The sequence below is a fragment of the Cygnus olor genome, chromosome 1 (assembly GCF_009769625.2).
Source record: "Cygnus olor isolate bCygOlo1 chromosome 1, bCygOlo1.pri.v2, whole genome shotgun sequence".
Classification (NCBI taxonomy): domain Eukaryota; kingdom Metazoa; phylum Chordata; class Aves; order Anseriformes; family Anatidae; genus Cygnus; species Cygnus olor.
This window is the reverse complement of record NC_049169.1, coordinates 102,612,587-102,638,062: the sequence shown is the minus strand read 5'-3', so window position 1 is coordinate 102,638,062 and position 25,476 is coordinate 102,612,587. Positions and strand designations below refer to the sequence as shown.

Here is a 25,476-nt window from a genome sequence, read left to right as displayed (position 1 = left end):
GTGCATTTCAGATTTCCATGCAGTAGCGGTCAGCCTACAGCACTGGCCTCACATTCAGGAGGATCTCACACACTGGCTCTTCCTTCTCCCATGCACGTTTTGGAGTATTTGATCTGTTATCTAATTCACTTCACTGGGCAGTCCCCTTTCATGTTCTGACATCATGGACAGTCCATGTCTCCAAAACCAGCCTTGCAGCATACCAACACGAGACTCACAATTTTCAGCCAACTGGGTGGAAGTGAGACAACACGGTATGTAACTCACAGGGATCTCTGTACTGATTCGGCTGATTATAACGTGTTAGGGGGGACAGCTGTAGGACTACGGAGGGAACGCCTCGTAAGATTTGGGGACGTTGCTGCGATAGGTTATGGACAAACGCATGGCGTGAAGGAAGATTAGCAGGGACGGAGATCTTGAACTGGGGCTGGGAGGGTAGGAGCACGGCACAGCGGTGACACGACAGGTAGGAGCGCCCTGCCGTGCCGGGCAGGGGGCTGCAGGCAGAGGGGCTGGCAGCCATTTGGGAGCGGTGCCAGGCCGGGGGGGGTGGGGGGGGGCGGTGCGCCTGCTGCCGGGCTCGCCCTCGGGCCTCCCCGGCCGCTCTCCCCGCTGCGCCCCCCGGGCGTGGGCCCGCGTCCCCCGCCTGCCGGCGCCTCCTTAACCCGCGGAGGCGGGGGCGGCCGCGGCCGGGGGGAGCCGGAGGAGGCGGAGCGGCGGCCGGGGAGGAGCCGGGGCCTGCAGCGGAGCCGCAGCCAGGAGCAGCAGCCGCGGGAGCGGTGGGGCCTGGAGGGACTCAGCGCCGCCCGGCCGGCCCCCCCCTCTCACCCCCCCCCCCCTCCCCGCCCCGGCACCGGAGCCCGGGGAGCCCCCGGGAGCGACAGCCGAGGCCCGGCAGACGGCGGCGGAGGAGGCGGCCGCTCAGCCCCGCGGGCCGCCGCGGCCTCCCGCGGTAGCCGGGCCCGGGCGAGAGGAGCTGGGGCCTGGGGGGAAGCCGGGGCACGGAGCTCCGGACGGCTGGGGTGGGGGGACCCCCGCGGCCTGCCGGGGGCACGGAGAGCCGCCCCGCCGCCGGGAGGGACGCAGCCCGCTAGGGAGCCCCGCGCCGGCGGGGGGCCCCCCGGCCGGCCCCCGCCCCCCCCCCCCCCCCCGCCTCGCCCGCCGGCCGAGGGTGGACCCACCGCCCGCAGACCCCTTCCGACCCCGCCAGCCGCCCGCGGGGGGCTTCGCGCTCGCCCCCGAGCCCGCTAACCAGCCGGGGGCGGGCAGAGGGTCCGGCATCGAGCCCCAGAAAGCTGTCGAGAGGCGGTGGGAAAGAGCCTCCTGGAGCAACTTCCATGCTTATTTAGGGGAGAGGCATCCTCAGCCCCCCGGCTTCTGAGGGTCGCAGGAATAACCCTTAGCACCTCCTCACCCCCTGCTGCATATCTCCCGGGTGAGGAAATTCCTCCCCCGAGCAGGGGAGACAGCCCTTAACCAGCTCTTTCCCAGAGCAGGGAGCCTCCACAGAAGAAACCCCGTGTGCCTAAGGGAGGCAGTTCCCAAAACAGAAATAAGCAGAAGCCCCAGATGCTTATTTAGTAATTTTAATTATTTATATCTGCTTGGTAGACGGCAGAGAAAGCAAAACAAGGGAGAGAAAGCACAGGCAAATTTAGATACTCTTCTTTTCCAGTTGCTGTTAGCCACTGGAGATAAAGGCAATTTGCAATACTGACCTGATCCTCCTTCATCCCAAGGAAGATCCCTCATTCCCTAACCCCAAGAGGGTTTTCTCCAAGTATTCTCTGCAAGGAGAGACGACACACCTCCCGATTGCAGGGAAAGAGACAGAGATCTCTGATAATATCCGCAGAATTAGCAAGAATTATTTCACAGAAAGTGGTCCCGCCACCCCTAAGGACAAGGTGCACCTACAGGAAAGAGAAGAGACTTCCAGGTAGGGAGATTATTTGAGATAAATTTTCCCAATCTGACAGACGGCAAGGAGAAGAAAAGGCTGTCTCCCAGGGGAACACCCCTTTAGTGTTCAGCTGCCAAAAGGGAGAGAGGATCTCCATCCAGAGATAAAACCAGCAGTTTTAGCGGGGTGACAGTCCCAGGCAGATTGTTATAATACTCAAGATTCTGATTTAATCTGCAATCCCCACGCCCTCGAAATATTTCTTGAAGAAGCTCTTGGAATAACTGACAGCAACATTCTGAGGATGGGTCTCAGAGAAGTGTGAAGAGCAGCACCCCAGAAACCAGCACTGAAGATAATCCACCTCCCTCCAGAAGAATCTTCCAGTCAGAGTGAGTGACCGCATTATATCACCTCCCTATTCCTATCTGTCCTTCTCTTTTGCCTTCTATCTTTGTTTTCCACGTCTCTTCTCTCACCGTATCTACTTTCCTTTTAATCTTCCTTCTCTCCTTTTGTTTCTGAACCTTTTCCAAACCTTCTTATGGCAGTCTTTCTCCATCTCTGTCATTTAGCGATCTTGTACACTGTGTGTAATTGATCTGATTCTTTTCCTCGCTATTTAGTTTATTGGAGACCTTAACCCTAATTAATTGTAAGAAACCTCGCTGTCCTCTCCCTTCTATTTTATTGCTCTGGTGTATTATTCCTAGGCTCAGCCGTCATCATCTCTGGTGTGGAGTGAATTTCTTCCATTCAGGGGTCATTGAGAAGGATAATAATACTGGCCAAAAAGCATTGAGGAGATACAGACGGAGATTTGTAGTGCTAGTGCCCAAGCATGCATCCATGGGGCTGGAATGGCAGTTGTTCTCCTTGTGTGTCCTCCTATGCAAATAACGGTGGGAATAAAATCATCGTGGGATGCAGACCTTCCTGTGCTTGGGATCCGAACGTACAGATCCCGGTGCTAGTACCCAGAGACGCGTGTCCTGCTGCACCTCAGGGCTGTGGAGTGAATGCTGGTACGAGTGCCCTTGAGAGTGGGTTCTGTTGTGCTTAGGGGCCTAGGAATGAAAATCATGGTAATGCTAGCGGAACCTGCTCTGAAAGTCAGAAGAAGCCGTTCTGTTGCTACCAGTCTTCATGTGTGTTTTACACTGTGCTCACGTGAATGGTAACGCTGGTGCCGTTGTGAGCCAAGCTGTCTGCTTTCTGTAGACGAGACGGTTAATTTCCAGCCTCAGATGAGTATTCTGACACTAACGTGATTTCCTGAGAAATCGAGTCCAAGGGAGACTTCATTTCAAATGAAGTCAAAGCAGATTCCTGTAGCAGAAGAATCAAACCTAAGGGTATCTCACCTGAGATACTCCTGTTTGTGTTCTCCATTGAGACAGCAGTGAGGAAATCCAAGATCAAAGGGCCCTTGACCAGGACAGGAAGCCTTGCAGTATGCGTTTCAGAGAACAGTGAACAGGGAGACCCTGAAGAAAGAACGTGGCCAGTAAGAACAGACAGGGGATGCCTCCAGGGTCCTCCAAAACGATTCCCCATTTCTGCAGAGAATTTTGACAGTTATCCTTAGCTCGAGAAGGTGCTTCTTGCTAAGGGGAGACTGAATCAAGAAGTGATGTATATTCAGAGAGTACTGTTAGATGCCCTCCTACCTGTTGCCCTACAGTTATGCAATCAGCCTGTTTTGAGTACAGTGTTATCTAGCGCAAGAGAAGAGATAACTGAGGCATTTTGTCCTTTGTACAGTCAAGGGGTAACTGACTTTTCATGCTCTAGAGGTTAAATTCAAGGGGGTAGCTAACTTTTCATGCTTTAGAGGTTAATTTACCTTCTCATCTACCCCCATCCTCACAGTAATGACTTGACATTTTTCAAGTGCTTTTGGCTCTGATGGATGCCAGGGCACTTTACAGAATATATATGCCAGCCTTACACAATTTTGCTTTCCTACAATGATTATTTTTATGTGTGTATATTTATGTATTTGTATATATTTCCCTTGGTTATTATGATTTTTTTTTTAGTTTGTATCAGAGCTTTTTCTTGTGACAGACATCCAGGGCTGAAACTCTTATGCTGTAGTGTAATTGCTCGCTATTTATTTGTTAATTGCTGACAGTGCAGTCGGTGCTGACTCAGACACAAAAAATTAAGACAATCTCTGCTCCAAAGATCTTGTAGTCTAAAATACAACTATACAAAAGCCAGGACATACTGATAAAATCAAGGTAGGGAGTAATTTTTTTGGGAGCATAGATTTTCAGTGGTGATGCTGGTATTTACATCAAACGTTTATCACAGACTAAAATGCAGCTTTCTCTGAGGTGGAATACTGCAGCTGTTTTGCATCATTTATTTTATACAGAAGTATCCATGAAAGAAAAATGGAGAGTATTACCTTCATAAAAAGTGCAAGGTACTTTATAGGCGCATTTGAATGAAAGTACTATGTCTTTAAGAGTTTACATTAAGAATATTAAACATGAACACCTAAAATTAGACTTCTGAAACCACATTTAGGTACCTGAGTAAATAGCCTAATTCTCCTAAGTGTCCAGGAATGTAGAGTTGACTTAACAGAAGCAATGAAGTCTTCAGTGTACAGAGACACTTAGATGCATGCGTATGGATTTGTAGATTTAGATTTGGTCATTCATCATTCCAAAAGTTGACTTTTAAAGTTGAAGCGGTGTGATTCTGCCCTGCGTGTGCTCCACTCTCATCTGAGAACTTGAGTGTATGTCAAGCCCTAAGGTAAAATGCAATGAGAAGGTCTGGAGGGTTATGTCAAAAGGATTAAATTACTGAAAGGTTAGGAGTTTATATGAGTGTTTCAGTATATGTTCTGTAAGTTCCTTGGATTTTATCTTGAAATCTGGTTTTGGTTCTGTAGGCAAGCGTCTGGGGTAGAATAAAGAGTCAGACAACTTCAAATGAAACAGAATAAATGATTTTTAAGGAGTTTGGATATCATTTCCCAGTCCAAGATGTGGTTGTGACTACAGTAGTACTTATTTTTTTTCAATAAAAATACATCTGAATGCTTATGTCTCCCAAGAAGGTCTTTTCTTTTCCCAGAGGTACTGGTATCTTTGCTTACTACGTCCTCCTGTAAATTTCAGCTGACCTTTGTGTAGTGGGAGATTCGGTCTGCATCACAGTCTGGATCTTTGGCCCTTCAAGTGTCAGAAAGGAAGTATGGCTAATGGCAACTGTGATATGGACAGCTGTCGCTCAAGAGCAGGGCTGAGATGATTATCTCATTTTACACAGCTGTCAGACAGGAATTACATCTCTGTCATTAGCAACCAGAAGATGAAATGCTTTTGGACTCATTTTTCCATTTGCTTTTCCCAACTTTGGGATTGTAACCAATGACTTGAAAACAGAACCCTCTGTGTTCTGTGGTACTTCATTTGCAGAAACTGTTGCCATGTGATGCTTCGGAATTGAAACTTTAATTAAATAATAATTAAAAAATGTTTCTAGCACTTCCGGAAGACAACTTTGAAAATGAGGGTAGCATCCAGATTGACGGACAGCCTAAAATTGTTATTTCCAAAATGTCTGAATTCTCCAGATGTGTAAATTCTGAAGCCTAAAGAAAAGCATTTGAACCCCTGTTTTGCTGGCTGCTGTACTTGTTATTTTAGCAAGAATATCCCATTCGTGTTCAACTGCAAAATGCTTATCATCTTTGTAGGGTTTAATATTGATACTTGCTACCTATTGCGCTATTGATGTGTCCTCCTTCTGAGGTATATATGATGAACGTAAAAATCCGTAGCGTACTTTTACTCTGCCCTTAGTTTTTCCGTGCTTAAAGGCAGCCTGTGAGTGTATGTTACTGAGAGAGGGCAAGCATGCTGCAGTACATTTTCACAATTCATGAACTGCAAAATTTTCATTTTACATTTGAAAAGGAACGTGCGAAATTCTGGGAATGTTTCGGAATTCAGAGACCTCACAACAGAGTGTAGGACCCGTTTACAGTTGTGACCTATGGTGCTTTGCCAATATTTGGACTAGGCAGTTGTTTTATCCTTCAGTCTTTGACCTGCTCCATCCTAAACCCCATCCCAATACTAACCTTTGAGTCGGTGCCTTAAAGGTAGAAGACACAGGTTCTGCTAGTTGCTGACCTTGTCAACTGTTTTCTGAATCCCATCCCTGGCTTCCTATCTTCATGTCATAGTCAGGTTCTTCTCCTGCACCTTTAAGGCCCAGCGTGTTTCCACCCCACCTACTTTACTTTCACTTCCTCCTACACCCCAGTACTCCTCCCAGTTCTCTCTGTACTGCTCTTTGCATCTCATTTTCCTTACTGTCCATTTGTCATTCTCTCTTGTGGTCCTAGAAGCCTAAAACGCTTCTTGTCTCTTCAAAGAGCAAGCATTCCATATGCCCTTTTAAAGTTTCTTTACTATCAGGAGTCCTTTCTTAACCCGTTTCACAGATCTTATTATTTATGCACCTGCATATCAATCTTTTTGGCTTTTGTTAGATTACATGCTTGCGGATGAAGTTTTCCTTTTTTTTTTTTTGGTCAGAGTTTGTATCAGGAAGCATCTTTTTATACAAATATAAAATAAATGAAACTTTGTTCATCTGAAAATGTCTAGGTCAACAAAGCTGGGGAATGGTACTTTGTTTCCCATGTTCCTTTCCTGACTGTCCCCTTCCTTTCTTCAGGAATAGCTAGCTAGGTTTTATTCGGTTAGAATAAAAAAAAAAAACACCTTGCATTACAATCTCTGGTTGCTCCCAGCACCTCAGGATCTTGGTTTTGAATTGGTGTGAACAATTTGTGCAAGGCCCAGTACCTCGTTTCTGATCTGATCTTTCTAAGCTGGTCGGTTTGCTTGATGTGAAGTCAACAAATAAAGGAATGTGTGTTTTTGTTTGGCCTTTCTAATGTATAACAGAGACTGAGTAATGAGGGAGAGATGAGGAGTGAGAGCTTTTATACCTTGAGGAAGAAGTATTTGCTTTTTCTTTTTTACATTAGCAATTCAAATTTTGTTTATGCTCTTTGCTGTGTAAAGGCTGTGGCTGATTATGAGAAATATATACATACTGTTAAAAGTTCAAATCTGAATAACTGGGAAGGAATCTGAACTTTTTGTTGTCATAAGTTAAAAAAGGAGCAAAGTTTCTGAATTCTCAGTTTCCCCCCCAAAAAATATTAAGTAAAAAAAAACCAACTCCCTCCCCATCAGTAACTTGCAGACAAAAATGGACAAACTATTAATTGCCTCTGAAATTCCATTTATCTCTACCTGAACAAAGCAGACAAAGTTTCAAGGAAGAAAACTGGTGTGGGAGACTTGTGTTCTCTGCATGGCTCTGCTACTCCTCTGCTGGCTGACCTTGCGCTGTGTGCTTCTCTTTGCACAGCTTCCTATTTATACTGGAAGAGGGTATCGTTCCTTCATAAGGGTTCCAAAGTATGAGGATGAGAAACACTTTATAAAGGCTGGGTGTTGTTATTGGTGTTCTTCTTCCTGTTGATTACCTTAATTGTGATGTGAAATTGAACTCAAAGCCTCTGTATGCTGCTTTTCTTGGCATCGAGAAGCAGTGAAAGCGTGATGCCCCTGTTCATTTTTGTTTCATGGAAGGACCCACAAAGCCAAAACTGAAGGGTGACAGATCCTGTACCATGTCTGCAGCCTAGAATTGTTTTTAAAGTTGACTTAAGTATAGATATTCTGACTCCCTTGGAGAGTCTCCTTCTAAGATCTCTAATGACCTTTTCTTGGCCAGGTCTCAGGGTCTGTATTCCAGTATTCCATCTTCATCCTTCTTGGCTTCCCTGCTGTTTTTGACACTTGATCATGCCCAGTCTTGAAATCTTGTCCTCCCTTGACTTTTGTGTCTGTATTTTCCTGGTTTCCCTCCTGCTGTTCTAGTTATTTATTCAGTTACTTCTGTACTAGGCCATTTACCTTCCTCCATTTATTTTTTCATAAGTTAGACACACAGACCCACTTCTGGCATGCTCTCCTGGCTTTTTTTCCACTTTCTTCATGCCAGTAATATTACATTATGCATCTCAGCATACCACCTTAATGTCTTTTTTTTTTTTTAATGATTTGCTGATAGTTTAAAATTGCTGAGATCAGGATGAAACTCCAGAAATCTCCCTTGAGATTTCCCTTTGTTTCCTGCTTTCCTCTGTTGCAATCTTCCACAGTTGGACTGTAGTTGGACATGGTTTTCTCCGAATCGCACTATTCTTTTTACACTTAAAATATAAGACCTCATCCTCCAATTTCATGGCCTTAATCTGCTGCTTCTTTCTTAGTTACCTCTTTGGGTAACCCTTATTCTTTCTGTTTTGCTTACCATCTCAGTTACTGCTATCTCTTCTTCCTGGCCTCTGACAACTCTCTTACTTTCCCTGAGTCTTGTCAAAAAGACAGTTGCTGAAGCAAACCTCCTGGTATTTTTAATCAAAACGTTGCCACCTCTCCTCCCCCTCAGTTCTGTCCACTGGCTATCATGCACCACGTAAGGTCACAGCTTCTCGTACCTCCTCTGAGGGGCCTCCACATTTATGTTTCTCCCCTATCTGTTTCTGACTTTTATTGTATTGTCCTTTGCTCTCCAGCAACACAGGCATGACATTGTGCTTTTCCATTTCTTGCGTGATCATCCCTTCACATTCTTCCTCAGCTGACTCATACCTTGATACATACAAGAAAATTGCCAGCCAATAGAGGCAAGACAAACTGGAGGTTACTTATTTACATATTTGAAAATTATTCAAAAGGCCTTACTGATACTCAGATGTAGCTGGGTTATTACGTTTGTCCTCCTCTCCCAGGCTGCTTCTGTGAACAGGACTGATTACAAAAGTAAATAAAGATAGTCATAAGCAAAGACACATCTCGGAGACTGGGAAGGTCAGAGTTAGAGCAGAAAACATTTATTCAGAATAGCAAGGTAGTAACTGTGGTAAGCGTGCATGTGGAAGAACACGGCTTCTTTATGTATCTGTAACAGGCTGAACAGGAGGTTTAGTTTGAGGATGACACACAGAAAGTAGCACTTTGTAGGTAGGATGCAGAATGCCAAGTAGCATTAATAGCACTTTAAGCTAGCAGAAACGGTTAATGGGTGTACATCCCTTCCCCTGTGGTATGTGGAATCCTTTTGACTTTCACACTTGCTATAAATCTTTAAAAGTTGTGCACCTGGCTGGAGGCTGTCAGATGTCTCCTGGAAGACTGTTCGATCACATTAGTTCAAATTAACAGCTAACAAAAAAGTGAAAAAGAATTATGTTTAAAGTTGTGCTTGAGACCTAATTTGTGAACTTTACACAGTGTTACATGATTCATCTGATCAATCTACAACTTAAATTTCATCTGTACTTTCCTTCCAAACTCTTCTTTAACAAGTTTTTCTGCAGTGCTTTGGTAATCCCAACTCTGGGAGCATTTACTGTGCCAGGTGGTATTCCACTAATCTGTACTTGATACCAGTTTCCTTATTCTCTATAAATTCAATACAAAGTTGGTGCTTGATACCCATTTTCTCAAGAGGGTCAGAATGGGTTGTGGCTTGTTTCAGCAGCTATTGCAGAATTCGTATGGACTAATGTCTTTTTCAGTGGTTCAGCTTTTGGCGAACAGGTTCTGGCCACTTGCAGTCAGATTTTCATTTTTTACTGACAGATCCATTTTTTAATGTGAATAAGAATACATTTTTTTATTTACAAGTGCATGTTGCATTTTTTTAACCTGGGTTTTTCTAGCTGTCTTTGCAATGATGGGAAGATCTTCTGAACAAGATACTTTGCATGCTGATCTACTTCTGATTGTCTCTAATTTCAGAGACAATCTGTGTGTCATATCAGCGTTTGCATATCCTGTACTGAAGCTTTACTACGGGATATGATTCTGATAGGCAGCTAAAATTGAAATCCTTCTTTTCAAACTAGGTGCTTCCATGAAGCTGGGGGAAAATACCTTCTCTTAAATATGGTTTGACTACCTCAGGCTTCTGGGTTTCCAAGGGAAACCTTCGTTCCAGATATGTGCTCATAAATTTAAACTATTTCCAAAAACAATACCCAATACCTTTTTCTGTGTAGGACTAATTGTTCTGTTAATATTCGTAAAGTTAATGCCAAAGATTTCTCCTGCCTTCTTGGCATGTGTTTAGAATTGTGCTCCTATTTCCAATGGTAAGATGTTGCGTAGTGGTTCTGAAGGTGGGGGGATGCTGTAGAGATCCTTCTGCTGTGGTGATGTATTTTCATTGTGCTGCTTCAAATTTACTCGGTTTGCTTTTTACTTTTTTTTTTAATAATGGGACTTTGGGCTTATTATTAGAATAAATCTTTTATGATGGTCTTACTACAAATAAAGTAACTTTTAGCTCAGAAGTATTTTAAGCATGCCACTATTCTCAATATCATTTGCTGTTTCTTTTAACAGGTGTTACATATTCCCCACTCTCACTTGCACAGCACCATAAATAAACACACTAATCTTAACTTTGAACACATTTTCAGACTGACTGAGGGGTTTCTGCAATGTTTGCTGAGTGTTTCTCTGCATTTCTACGGCATGTTTATATAGCAAATGACAAAAGTCTTTTGACTAGTTGGTCTTACTATTAAAATTTGGATCAAACTGTTTGATCCTACCCTTTTATGCCTGTAAAGACACTGTTTCCCTTGACGTGATATTTTGGATGTTGGCTGTAATGCTATCTGTTGATAAGTTTAAATATGCAGGTCAAGTTTTGTAAACTGTATCTTTCTGCCAGTTTTGTACAAAGCTAATACATAATAACTTTAGGAATTGGATCCTTATGCACTTCTAGCGTGTGGGTCTTGGTAACTTTAAAGTCGCTACAAATCTTCTTGCTTCAGTTGTGCCAAGACTACATTCACAGTCAGGGCTGTTCATTCAATAGATTCAAAATATAAAATCATTCCTTGCGCATGCATCTTTCAAAAAAAAAAAATAAAATAAAATAAAAAGGTCTTATTTCAAAAAATTGTACTGTTTTGACATTCATTTAATGGGTAGCTATTATGAAAACATTTTTTTTTTATTTTTATTCCCTTCTCTCAGAGTTAGTATGAACCTTATGTTGTTGAGATTTCTGTTTGTTAAAGGAAAACCATAGGTATAAAACAATATAATTGTAACAACGCAACTAGTTCAGTGATTTATAGTGAGCTATACATGATCCAAAAGTTTTCATTTTCCTCTGATGCTGATGTTTCAGCACCATCTTAGCGTATTGTGTTGGAACTTTTAGCAAATTTTCAGTTCAGGATGTCCTAATTATTGTATTACCTGTAATCTTTTACATGAAAAAGCACTGAACATTCAAAGCCATTCAGTCTTGCACACTAAATAGTTTTGAGTAGGGGGGCATTGAGTCAGATAACTGTGACATGGACAGGCACAGAGTATGACAGTTCATGTTCATATAGCTGTGTGCTTTTAGATGATAGTAACTTCCTTCGGTTGAAGTCTTCTTTTTTTTTTTCCTTCGTAGTTCATGACTAGTGTGAACTGTGTATACTCTATTACCACACCTCCAGTCCAGTAATTTATTGGGAATAAAATATTAGCTTATTAGTTTAATTATTGTATTAGTTTATTTTTTGTGCTGGTGATACTGCTCCCAAAGAAGGGAAGGGTGGTTCTAGGATATGATGATTACTGTTACCTCTTTGCCACAGGGACTGCTTTTCCTCCTTTTATATGGTACTGCAAACAGAAGTGTACTTTCTAACTGCAATGCTTTTATTTTTGCCTGCAAAAATACAACCCCTGTATTTTTGCCTGCAAAAATACAACCTCCTACAACAACACAACCCCTGCCAGTCCTTCCAGGTTCAGTTTCATTTATGAACAACTATAGAATGATTTGGGTTGGAAGAGACCCTAAAGACCATCCAGGTCCAACCCCCCTGCCCTGGGCAGGGACACCTCCCACCAGATCAGGTTGCCCAAAGCCCCATCCAGCCTGGCCTTAAACACTTCCAGGGATGGGGCATCCACAGCTTCCCTGGGCAGCCTGTGCCAGGGCCTCACCACCCTCTGAGTGAAGAATTTCTTCCTTATATCTAATCTAAATCTCCCCTCTTTTAGCTTAAAGCCATTCCCCCTTGTCCTATCACTACACCCCCTGACAGAGTCCCTCCCCAGCTCTCCTGCAGGCCCCCTTTAGGTACTGGAAGGTCGCTATAAGTTCTCCCCGGAGCCTTCTCTTCTCCAGGCTGAACAACCCCAACTCCCTCAGCCTGTCTTCATAGAAGAGGTGCTCCAGCCCCTTGGTAATCTCCAGCTCCTTGATAACCTTAATAAAGTACATCAAATTTTTTTTGTCAAAGTAGAAGCTATTTTCTCATGCATTCTCATGTGTTACTTTCTTCCTTAGTTTCTGAGGCAGTTTAGTGTATTGGCATCCTGCTCACCTTTCTGTTTCAGTGGTCAAGTTGTTCTTTTCTTTTTTTTTTTTTCCATGATGATGTTTATTTGTTTGCTAAATACCCCAGAAGTGAGGTTTATGTCGGACTATGTTAGATGGATACTGTCAGCACTGGATCTGTGCTTCAGGCACCTAAATAGAAGTGATCTTATTTTTACAGGTGTTCTGCAGCAATGTATCTCACTACTTGGTAGTCTGTTTTGTGTATCTTCCTTCTCAAAGTTTATGTTGAGAAAATTAGGTTGAGTCTCCTTTGAGTGTTTCACCAGCAGTGTTTCATTGGATTAGAATAGCAGGAGGAAGAAAAATAAAGCAACAATGCAAGTAAATTTAGAAAGTAAAACTACAGATTTATTGTAGAATATGCTATTATATGCTATATATATATATGCATATATATATGCTATATATGCTAATATAGCTATAGGCTGTGTACAGTGTAGTTTCATTCATTGCTTCACTCTCTGCTGAATGGACAGCCTTTGGGCCCTGCCTTAGAGAATATTTGAGGTTATAAATGTTAATTGATTGCGTACAGTATGCCCCTCAGAGTGTTGTTCCTCACTTTTCATACATTTCTTCAGTTCCTGATACATAAGTAGTAGTGGTACAAGGTAAGGGCTGACTGGCTGAGAACAAGCATTTGCAAAACAGCAGGGTAGGCAAAGTACAGATTTCTTCAGTCCAGCAGCAGGTATAGTACAACCTGATAGACAGAAAGCTGGCTGACGATTTCAGCCTGAGGTTCAATTTGTTAGCTGCAGATACTCAAAGTAAGGCAGTAGCTTTCCTGGAACACTGCAGTGAAGTGTTACTAGTCCCAAGGGAATTAATGGTTATTAACAGGTATTCTGTGCTAGGATTTTCTTTAATACGTTTTCCTTACGAATCAGACAGATTCTTGTGTATTTAACTGTAGGTCTGAGTTGGTGCTTGGCTGTCGTTTTTGTATCTCTGATCTGTCTTGACTTGGTGTTGTACTGGAACTAGTTAGTACTTGAGGAATGAAGACCGTGCAGTCAATTTCCAGCTGTTGATGGTGGTTATGACTGGCTACCTTACAGCTGTTTTTTAAAGTGAACCAAATATATAAACTGATAACATTTACTTCTGTACGTGCAAAATGGGAGATTATGAATTCTGGTCGTTAACTTTCTTTTTATTTCTTTGAAGTTAAATCCGTCTTGCTAATATGGTAGGATTTTGTTTAAACACCCTTGATTCTAATTCAGTATGTTTGTTAGTCACTTTTTTTTTTCCCCTCTCTTTGAGTGGGATTATAAAACAGGAGTTTGAAAGAAGAATTGTCAGGCAATGAACTGGGACGGGAAAGATGAAAGAACCATCAGCTGCTGAAGTTTGGCTGTAGTGGTGTTATACTGTACCATTAAGTAGTGTCAAGCTGGTGTACGGCTCAGATCAGATGAATGAAAATATGCAGCACAAATTATAGCAAGTACTATTGTTATAGTAATTTAGTAACAAATTACACCAAATTATTTTTGTATCAACATTGTTCTGGAATTGCTACCTTACCTGAGGGTTTGACTGTGCATGAATATTATAGATCCTTTATTGCCAGGATACAGATTTATAATTCCGGTAATATGTTAAGGTTTAAGCTTGGAAAAACAATCTTATTCCACTGCTTTGAAATATCACAGGTGATTGTTGTCTGTCTAAAAGTCTTTCTGTTCAGAATTACTGTCTAGCGTATGTATTCTTAAAGAGCTGCTGTATTTTACTGAGAGGTAATTGTTTCAATACGGGTTGATTAGTGCATATGCATACATATATTTATATACATATATATTTAATTATATAGATATTTAATGTTTAAGGATTTTGTTTTCTTGTTAAAGTGTTTTATAAACCAGGGAATGGAAAAAAAAAAAAAAGTCAGATTCTTAGTGTGAAAGTAATGGGACCCAATCCTAATCTTGCTTGCCTCCCTGACAAATGTTTTACTCAAATACAGTAATGCTTGTATATTTGATGGTTGGTATGTTGCATATCAACTTTGCATTTTACTTCATAGCCAATGAAGTAGAGCTAAATGCTCTGCTGACATAAGCTGGGCAAATCTGAATCTCTGTGAAAACTGCAGTATTTTCTGTTGTTTCTTAATTTCTTTTTCCTTTCATTTTGGTATCTCAATCTGTTATAGGCTTTAGTAACTTCATTTTCTTGGTATGTGTTTGTCTTTTAAAAAAAAGGAGTGTTAGCTGTAACTTGTAACTATTTTACTTTTGATTTGTATTGTTAGCACAACTGATATTTCTTAATTGTTTAATGCATATGATAAGATGTGTTCTCTGATCGCATTGTGAAAAATTGAAATTTATATGAGGCACACTTAGAAAATTCAACCTTCATCTGACATTAGTTCATGTTTGTTTCCTCCCAAGTTGATCAAAATAATACTTTTTAGTGAGGGCTGTCCAAGCAGAGTTACCATGCAAGTCTAGCTGTGTTTCAGTTCGATGTCAGCAGTCTCAGCAGTCTTTGTCCGTGTGCCCAAAGCTGTATAAAAATATATTGTTGCTTTACCCTTGTATGATTTGGAAAGGAATAATGCTGCTTTCTGTTTTTTAAAAATGCTTGAGATTGGCTCTTCTTGGTTGAACTGATCTATGTCCAATAAGCAATAACTTTAGCAGGCTACATAATGTAAAGCCTTTTGCAGCTCTGATCACTTAGCTGCAGAGCAAGTAGTCATCGCTGTCATCTGTGATACTGTGGCAGATGAGTAGATAGATAAGGTAGTAGCAGTTGGGCTTTTCCTTTCCTCCACAGGCAGAAAAATGTTTCCACCCACTACAGATACTGTAGTGGTGCAATTTTACTTTTCAATCCATACACGCGTTGGAGCATGAGTGGTAACGTTAGCTGTGCCATTAGGAGGTGTTTTCTCAGCCCCGTGTGCTGGAGCAGCTGCTTGTGGAGGTTGAGGGCTGGGTTTTGTTGGTGTGCTGTGTAGGTGGCCGAGGCCTGAAAGGTGTCGTGTGCACATGAAAATGTGCGTGAAAATGAAAGGTTTAGTGTGTAGGAACATGTTGGGAGTGTAGACTTTTTGCATTCTTCTGTATTGTGAGAGCACATCAGTGCAGAAGCGTGAGGTGGGTCAAAAACTGGCCAAATGGCTGGACCTTGAAGGTAGTGGTCAGTGGTGCAAAGTCCGTTTGGAGACCAGCAGCTGCCAATGAACCCCAGAAGGCAATGCTGGGTGCAGTCTTGTTTAACATTTTAATTAATGATCTGGGTGAGGTGGTGATGACACAAAACTGGGGGGAGTGGTTGACTCACCAGAGGGCTGCACCGCCATCCAGAGGGATCTTGACAGGTTGGAGAGGTGGGCTGACAAGAATCTCATGAAGTTCAACAATGAAAATTGCAAAGTCCTCCATCTAGGGAGGAACAACCCCAGGCACCAGTACATACTGGGGGCCACTCAGATGGAAAGCGTCTCTGCTGAAAAGGACCTAGGAATCCTGGTAGACACCAAGTTGAGTATGAGTCAACCATATGTCAGTGCTGCTAAGAAGGCTAATGGCTTTCTTGGCTGCATTAGGCCAAGAGTACCAACCAGCAGTACCAACATTAGGCCAAGTACCACCAGCAGGTCAAGAGAGGTGGTCCTTCCCCTCTACCCAGCACTGGTGAGGCCACACCTGGAGCACTGTGTCCAGTTCTGGGCTTCCCAAAACAAGAGAAACATGTGAATACTAGAAAGAGTCCAACAGAGGGCTACCAAGATGATCAAGGGACTGAGCACCTCTCCTAAGAGGAGAGACTGGGAAGCCTGTGACTGTTCAGCGCGGAGAAGAGGTGGCTCAGGGGAATCTTAGCAACGTCTATAAATACCTGATGGAAGGGTGCAAAGAAGGTGGAGCCAGGCTCTTTTCAGTGGTGCCCAGTGCCAGGATATGAGGCAGTGAGCACAAACTGAAACACAGGAAGTTCCCTCTAAACATCAGGAAACACTTTGCCACTGTGCAGGTGATGGAGCACTGGAATAGGTTGCCCAAAGAGGTGGTGGAGTCTCCCTCCTTGGAGATCTTCAAAGGCCACCTGGACGTGGTCCTGGGCAGTGTGCTCTGGGTGTCCCTGCTTGAGCAGTGGTGTTGGACCAGATGGCCTCCAGAGGTCCCTTCCAGCCCTAACCATTCTGTGATTCTGTGTAATGCATGTGGTTGTGGGGGAAGAATGGGGAGCTTCTGTGTCAAAATGCTGGGTGCGTCCATACTGTGTTATTGTAAAATACCTATTTTTAGAATGAGTGTCTATAACACTCTACCAGAGTATTATATCATACTCTGCATGAGTACTCAGATATTCTAATGAATGAATATCTATTTGTGTGTCTCCCTTTCACATCTGATCTGCTCAGATGAGTGATGGACTTGTGTGGGGGGTGTTGACTGGTGAATCTTTCCTAAGCAGTGCGTGCTCATGCTAGTCTGTTCTCTCTCATATGTAGGCATGTAGTTAATCTGTTACATGAGCATGTACAAAAGCGTGTGCATGTCTTTAGGCATTTAACTTTTGTATGTATTAGCAAGCTATGGGGTGGTATCATCTAATTCTCTACAGAGATTAATTTCCAAAATGAAAGATGCAGAACTTGCAGCCCTTCAAAATTTTATTTTTCTTTGTATTCAATGATTAAGTGCAGAGCAGTGCAGGTTATGACCATGGAAACTATCTCAGTCCAAACGATAACGATGCTTCTCATTGCAAGTAAAAATAATGTTCTTTATGATGCCCTGACTACTCCAAAAGGCAGCATATAAGCTTTTTGTACTGTGATCAAGTTCATCCATGTTTCTGCTATTAAATATTTTATTCCTATAAAATATTTAAGTAGGAAACCCTGGGTACAAGTGCTAGTCATGTTGGACAGGTGCGTTTTAATTTTTTTGGGGGGGTTGGGGGGGAATATGTAATATTTATGAAAAGAAAGATCCTGAGTCTGTTTCTACCCTGTGGCAAGCTTGTAGTGTGAGGTTAGATAAGTCAGTTTTTCTTGTGTCTCAGATTTGGGCAAAATATTTACTTGTTATTTCGTGAATTCAGCAAAATTTAACGCAATCAAAATTGTATGTATATTTAGGAAAAATGGGTTATGGTAGGCAAAGCTTTAACTATTACAAGCTTTATATAGTCTGTTCCACCTCGACATGGTAGATGTAATTATCTATATATAGTATTATGCATGATCTTGGTGTTTTAAAATGAGATATGTAATCCTAGCCCTAAGGAATAGGATTAATTATAATGTCACCTGATGCAAAAAGAGAGAGTGGGCGTTAGAGAGAAATTAATTTCTCCCCAAATTAAGATAGTCACAGTCCTGACTTTTCCAGATGATCTTAATTAGATCATTAGATCCATTGTGGTTTGGATATGGTGTGAATGATTGAGTATTCCCTTTTAGCCATGATCCTCCTCTTACATGACACAATAAACCTACTGTATTACAGCTAGTCTTGGTGAAGGTCTCAAGGTTATATTACTTAGGTAGTAAAGGAATGAATGTGATATAGCTGCTGAAGAAGGTCCATGTCCTTTGAATAGATCTTGGTTCTTTATCTGAGAACAGTTGGGATGCTCTGGATAAGGCTGTCCTAGCAAAGTTATCGTCAGTGCTGTCCTTGCAAGAATGGTCCTCCTGGAGATGTAGTGGTAGGCCTTTTTGGATGATTATATCTGTCTGTGAATAATGTATACAAAGTAGGATGATCTTCACTCAGGTATTTTGTGATAGGGGAAGAAGTAGAGAAGGGGAATGCAAATGGATATTTCTGTTCTTATGGTTTACCTTGTTTGTGTATCAGGAGTTTTCATTCTGCTTTTTGGTCTTCTCACAGATACACCTGCTTCCAGCATCATGGCCTCTGACCTGGAAAGCAGCCTCACCTCCATTGACTGGCTCCCACAGCTTACTTTAAGAGCTACTATTGAAAAACTAGGGGGTTCCTCACAAGCGGGACCTCCAGGGGCTGCCCGAAAGTGTCCTCCAGGCTCACCAACTGATCCCAATGCTACTCTCAGTAAGGATGAGGCTGCAGTGCATCAAGATGGGAAGCCACGTTACAGCTATGCCACTCTGATCACGTATGCAATCAACTCATCGCCTGCCAAGAAGATGACACTTAGTGAGATCTATCGTTGGATCTGTGACAATTTTCCCTACTACAAAAATGCTGGTATTGGTTGGAAGGTAAGGACTTCCATAGCTAAAGTGCCCTTTCTGTCTAATAAACGGACGTTATTTTCTTAGTTCTGTGCCAAATATGCTCACTGAGCAAAATAAAGAGAAACAGATGTGAAATTAAGTTGACCATTTGGAAGAAATGAAGAGAGATGGAGGTCCCATTTTTTCTGAGATTTTTGTTGCGTGTATGTGGTGGCCCTTAAGAAGAATCCTGGGGAAAAGAGGGAAGAAAATCACCACAAAAAAACAACACCAACAAAAAGAACCCACAAAACCCACATTACTACCAGTCTCTGCATCACGCTGATACTATTTTCACTGTACCTTTTGTATTTGTATAGGTGGTTCAGCCCCAGTTACTCAGCCTATTCTATTCCTCTCCTTTCCTAAGCTTCTGTTCTGCTGCATGGTGGGTATATGTAGTGAGGTTTGGCTTTTGAGTATACGCTACCCTTCTGTTTTCTCTACCCACTCCTGAGCATACACAGAAGGCTGTACCTTTTTGTTGTAGCACTTACCTGTATCTCTCAATTTCTCTTCAGAACTCTATTCGTCATAACCTCTCTCTGAATAAGTGTTTTCGAAAAGTGCCTCGACCGAGGGATGATCCTGGGAAGGTAAGAAATCTGCATGCTCCTGGGCAAGACATTTTAAACTGCAAGGAATAAGCAGAGGTTGCTCTTTCTAACTCATGACTGGAATTTGAAACCTAAAGTGCAGGCAGAAATGGAAGCAGTAGTAAGATTTACTGCTATGCTTGGCTACAGAAGCATTTGCTTAAAGGGAACCTGTAAAGGGGCCTAAATGGTTTTAGCACTTTTTTCTGATCTGTGATCTTCTGTTAACTTTAAAGATAATGGAAAAAGGACTAAATAGGGCTGAGCGTACTTTTTCAGTTTTGTTTCTTCTTCATCTTTACGATGTGGGTCTGGTCCAACCTGTTCTATTATGAAAGACTTTAGTGGCTGATGGTGCATGGCAGGATTATGACATGACATCATAGGTTTCATGGAGGCAAGATCCAGAGAAGTGAGAGCAGAACTACTTATGCAGACTGCAGACAATTTGGCATTGGGGAAAAAAATGTCTTGATCAGGTAGTTCAGATCTGTAGATATCAGTTACAAGTATAAGTTAAGAATTTAGTAATTTGATGTGTTAGTAAAGGCTGATAAAGCTCTGTTAGTATGTAATAATTGTAAAGGAGAATTGCTAGCAAAACCAAGACATGGCAAGCAGATATTGTTACTTTTACAAAACAAACAAGCAGAAGAAGATGGTGGGGATGAGAAACTATGCATTTAGACAGAAAGCTTTTATTTTATTTATTTATTTTAACTTTCCTCCATCCCTCTGCATCCTAAAGTTGCCAGGCCTTTGTGTAGGCCTTTTCAGGTTATATTTGAAGGACTAGGTGATGCTCAGTTGGCATCTAAAAATTGAAGTAAGGTCTCTGAAGACCACTGCTCAAAAATACTATTGATTATATGGCTTATTCCAGGGAATCGTGACTGACTTCAGAGTACATGTTTGAAGGTGCTCATTGACATTTTGGGCTGGGTTTGTAATGATAACCCATCCTGTGCTTGTCACTGATTATTCAGGTTCAATCGGAGGTCAAAATGAGTTAAATCACACCCTGGAGTTCTGTGTATACTGCTTCAGAAAACAACAAACTGACAGAATTATAGACTATTTCAGGTTGAAAGGGACCTCAGGAGGTCAAACACCACTCTCCCCCCCTCTCCCAGCTTATCAGACAGGACATGATTGGGTTGTTCAGGTCTTTGATGGGCACTTGTTTAAGTAATGCACCACCATCATTTATATCTGATTGGAATTTCTCTTGATGTAACTTGTGTTTGTTGCATCTTATTTTTGTGCTGTGCATATCTGAGAAGAGTTTGGTTTTGTCATCTTTATAATTTTATCACATAGTTGAAGACAGTGGTTAGATTTCCTTACCCTTCTCTTCTCCAGCCTAAACAGATCTGTCTATGTGAACTGCTTGTACGTCATGCATTTTAATCCCCTAGCCAACATGGTGGTCCTCCATTGGATGTATTCTTTTATGTCAATGTCTTTCTTACCCGGGAAGTCCCCAAAAGGACACGGTACTTAAAGTGAAATCTCACAAGCATGGAAAAAGGGATCCTTCTAGTTCTTTTTGCCCAGTCTGAACACTGAGTTGGTCCTCATTAGTCAATAAAAAATAACATACTGTGAGGAAGGTACTGAAGGGGGGCGTATAGGCCCAAAAGAGTTGGTCTGTCTTGGATCAAAACATCTCTTGCTCTTCTTGGTGTCCTGTCTCAAAGTGATGGAAATGTAAAGCATTCTGCCTTCCACCAGTAGCATCATACCTCATTGTTCAATACAACATGATGCAAGAGAGCATCCTCTGTTTCCAGCACCCAGGTCTTGGTTGTCTGATATTCAGGGTGGTCCTGGTGGTCCTAATGTTTAGTAGATGTGGCATTTTTTGAGGCAGTAAATCCCTGCTGCAGGAAGCACTCTGATTTAGTAATACAGTAATTCACCACTGGGTCTTCTTTCCAGGGCTCTTATTGGACAATAGATACGTGTCCAGATATATCTCGCAAGAGGCGGCATCCTCCCGATGATGACGTGAGTGTTACTCTTTCCTGACAGCATGGAGCAGGAGGGGGAATTCCCTTGTTGTTCCAAGGAGCCCTTCCAGCACCAGATGATGCTGTCATTTTGGGGGCAAAGTGTGCACACTGGGGAAACAAAGGCTAGAACTGAATGAATTAACGTGTATATCTTGCTGATTGGCTGTTGCTGCTGCTATTTGGTAGCTAAGTTAATAATGCTTAAAGTACTTTATCCTGTCTCTTCGGTGACTAAGGCCTAGTCCTCCCGTTTTCTAAGCCATGAACTACAGTGGGGGAGCTGGCTTCCCATCTGCAGTTTCACTTCTCCATCTGTTTTTGATTTGGGCTTCTTTTCTCCTTCTTCCCCATCCACAGATACCACAAGACTCCCCAGAGCAAGAGGCAAGCAAGAGCCCCCGAGGTGCTGTTCCAGTCAGCACAGAAGCCTCTTTGCCATCTGAGGCCACCCCTCAACTGTCACTCCAGAGCACTGCCCCCATTGCCAACTACAGTCAGGTGAGCAGTGGAGAAAAGGACAGAAGCCTTAAGAAGTGAGGAGGGGGGGGAGGGAAAAATAAAAGGAAGGGAAGAAGTTAATCAGACAGAAAATAAGGAGGAAGTGACATTTAAGAAAGGGCTGGATGGCTGGAGCCAGTGTGCTATGGGGGGGGTGGTTGGTTAACTTCTGTCAAGGAAAATGGCATTTGGGATGGTCTGTTGGGAGATGAGCTAAGTGATAGGAGATAGCAGTGCATGTTCTACCTGTAGGTAGTGTTTGGATCCCTGTCAAAAGTTACAAAATCTAGTATAAAGCCAAGGCCTTATATCTGTCACGTGTGGTCCTTTTAGCAGGCTGCAGGACCTGTGGATGTTGCCTCTACTGTAGCCGGGGGGCAGGGCCGTGAAGGGGCCGATGTGCCACCCCCGCTATACAGTGCCAACCATGACTTCAAGTTCTCCTACTCTGAGATCAATTTCCAGGATCTTAGCTGGTCCTTCCGAAACCTCTACAAATCCATGCTGGAGAAATCATCTTCCTCTCAGCACGGTGAGTAACAGTATGTGTCACATGGGGTGGGCAGGTATATGCCTACACAGTCTTGTTCACTGATCTATCCTTACGCTTTCAGGTCTTTCTTCTTCTAGAAGCCTGTGCAAACAGACTTTCCTTCTTTGGCATTCTGTAATTAGTTCTGCCAGAAGCAGATAAGAAGCCTGCCTGCCCTTTCTCTATTGCTTCCCCACTAGTTCACTCAGAATAAAAAGGATTATGATTTAAAAATATCTCTTTTTGATACAAAAGCAAATACTAAAATGGTAGAAGTGTAGAGAAATCAAGTCCTGAAGAACAGTGTGTCTGAAAAATATTCACAATCTGACAAGCTAGAAACTGTAAGAGGGAGAGGGTTGTTGCATTTAGGCAGTGGAATTTCCCCCAAAAGAGAATGGAAGGTCGTCACTGTGAAGATCTTTGAAAAGCAGAATTTGTATGAGACCTTGGAGAATTGAGCTTTGTGGGGAAGGAAAGCCTGTAACTCCACTCATAGCTCACATTTCTGTGACTGAGGAACCAGCCACCAGAGGGCAGAATCGCTGTAGGGATGAGATGAGATCTGTGTTTCTGCAGAAAACACTTCAGGAGAGTCCTCAGTTGCTGTCCCGATCTTTAAACATTCTTCTAAATATTAGTCTGGTGTAGGAAGGAATATATGATTAGATGAGCATTTCACCTGTGCTGTCAGCTATCATACAGTGCAGGCAGAGTTTGCTACTCTAGACGAGGAGCCTCTTGAAATTTGTAGTTTCAATGAAATAACAAGCTATTACATTTACTACTTTCATCACGCTTGCACTTGAGATTACTAGTAGGATTCTGTTGTATGAGATGTTGTACAATGAGAAAGCTACAAAAATGTGGAGAAGAACCTTGACTCCCTTGTGTGCCTTTGTAAAAGTTCAGCAGTGGTCTGTTTTTCAATTCTTCAGCTGTAAGGTAGTCTAGGAAAAGTTGCAGTTTTTGAGGAAATTGTGTTGGCAACTTTTGAGTTAAGATGTTAATATTGACCCTTTTGTTCCATTACCATTAGTAGGATGGTCTAAGGGTTGATTCTGGGTCTAGTGAAAAACTGAGGCTTGCTTGCAGATGGTCAGGGAAGGTCACTGAAGGTAAGGAATGGATAGCTCAGAATAGTGGGCATGTAATGCCTTTCACTGTGACTGTTCTCAGAAGTTCAACAATGTAAGGTGACAATGAACTGGGAAAGCAGACATAGGAGACAGCAGGAGCTCCTGATGTGGGGAATAATGGATAACACCTGATGCTTTTGCACGCAGATGATGTCTGAAATGGAAGAGGATAGAAGTGACACACCCAATGAATTGGGAGAAATTAAAGTAATAGAATCAGTTTCATAGAATCCATAACAAAGGAGCCCTGACATGTGCTCTGTGTGTAAAAGCAATAGAATGTGTGACTTTTAATGATCTGTGTGAGGAAAAACTGTGACGGTTCCAGACCATGCTGCTTGTAGGATAGGAGCTGAAAGGAGCTTTTGGAACCAGCAAATCAGATTTATCAACTTCTTTATTTTGTAAGTGTTTTGTTGCTTAAGTTTGCTTGTGGTCATTTCTAGGAAAACAACATGGGCATGAAATTTCCAGAAAACCTGCGTTACCTGGTATATATGGGAAAAATCCAAGGAGGCATTTAAGTGCCTAACGCTGTACTAAAAGGTTAACTTCTGCTGGGGCTTTCTTGTAGAGCCTTTTGTTTTGAACAGGACCTGGAGCACAGTGAGAACATAACTATAAAGGTGCTAATTGTTGGCAGCCTCCAGAGGGCATTCCAAAAGCTTCATAAATAGCAGGATGAGCAGTGTGAAATTAGAGATGGATAATTTAACCAGAGGTCTGATTCAAACAGCTCTTAAAGCTCCCTCCTCTTTCACCGCACAGGTTTCTCTTCTCTCCTTGGTGACATGCAACCCTCCAACCACAACTACTACATGTACCAGCAGCAGCAGCAGCAGCAGGGTCCCTCAGCAGTGGGTGCTGCTCCCCCACTCCACACTCCAACCCCAGACGGTTGCCCGTCCCAAGGGGGAAAGCAGCAGGGTGGTGAAAGTTATGTCCCTCCACCAGTGATGTCCATGCACCCTCCTCCAATGCAACATGGAGGCTACCACCAGCATCAACAACATCACCCACACTCCCACCCACAGCAGCAGCCACATCAGCACCAGCAGCAGCAGCAGTCACAGGCTTCAATCAACAATGCTGGCTTTGGTAAGTCAGGGTTGATGGAAAGAACAGCTGGGGAAGACAGAGCAATGGGGAGCCCTCAGACAGAAATTCCACAAGTGAGCTTTCCCTAAGTGGTACCTGCAATGTGAGTAGAAAAAGGGTGAAAATGATTATGATTGAAATATGAAAGGGAAATTGCCTTCTTACTGAAGGAAAGAGGGATACAGTCACACTGGGTTTGGGATTCTGTTTAGGGATGCAGAATAAAGTCAGGGACTAAATGAAAAGGGAGGCACCACACCTGGTCTTCCAAGAGAAAAAGGTTTTCTAGCTACTATAGCATTAGGATCCTTGGTGAAGAGTGGACAGTCATTTTGTATTAAGGGATGGAGGGAAAGTGTATTCTGTACTGTAACAATTTTTTACCTATTTCATTCCAGCGTTTCCCCCTGATTGGTGCTCCAACATTGATTCCCTGAAGGAAAGCTTCAAGATGGTAAACCGGCTGAACTGGTCTAGCATTGAGCACTCCCAATTCTCAGGTCAGTGTTGGCCTAGTGATGAGGTCTAGTCACTTAGTGACTAGGGACTGTAATCTATAAAATTTGGGAGTGCTGTGCACAGTGTTTTGGATTTTTTTTCAGTTTAGCTTTGTCAAGTTTGTTGGTTTCTCAGTGACTCAACTCTTCCATTTGTAAAATGAGGTGTCCTATTTCATGGGTTCTATTAAAGACCCTAAAGCACTTGAATGCTGTAGAAATTTTGGGCAGGAGGTATTAATTTATAGATGTCAGAAACCTAATCAAGATTTTTTCCCTTCTGCTCCTCCCTCCCTCCCTTACCTGAGTCAGTGAGACAACACCTTAAAAAGGGAGCTCTCTAGTAGTCTAGTTACCGATTGAAAGCAATGAAGTTGGGTTTGTGGGGGGAAGGTGAGATTTAGAGGTAGAAAACAAAAACTCTTTACAGGGAAGACTGCAGTATTAGTGCTGTCTTTGACACCGTTCTTGTACT

The 25,476-nt window shown here is 42.7% G+C and overlaps 1 protein-coding gene across 3 annotated transcripts in view; it reads left to right on the top strand.

Annotated features, from left to right (window-relative positions):
• The first annotated feature begins 302 nt into the window (after positions 1–302).
• Positions 303–25,476, top strand: part of FOXJ2 (forkhead box J2) — a 33,418-nt gene continuing 8,244 nt past the window's right edge. Inside the window, exons 1-9 of one of the 3 annotated variants that reach the window (XM_040574736.1) lie at positions 303–469; positions 2,176–2,298; positions 18,259–18,611; positions 19,148–19,222; positions 21,164–21,232; positions 21,595–21,735; positions 22,069–22,267; positions 24,175–24,504; positions 24,903–25,004. In XM_040574736.1, coding sequence (XP_040430670.1) covers positions 18,279–18,611; positions 19,148–19,222; positions 21,164–21,232; positions 21,595–21,735; positions 22,069–22,267; positions 24,175–24,504; positions 24,903–25,004 — 1,249 coding nt within the window. In that variant the 5' untranslated portion in view covers positions 303–469; positions 2,176–2,298; positions 18,259–18,278. Of the gene's footprint in view, positions 470–761; positions 2,299–18,258; positions 18,612–19,147; positions 19,223–21,163; positions 21,233–21,594; positions 21,736–22,068; positions 22,268–24,174; positions 24,505–24,902; positions 25,005–25,476 lie in introns of those variants that run through there. The other 2 variants (XM_040574743.1, XM_040574732.1) reach the window with 2 other exon arrangements.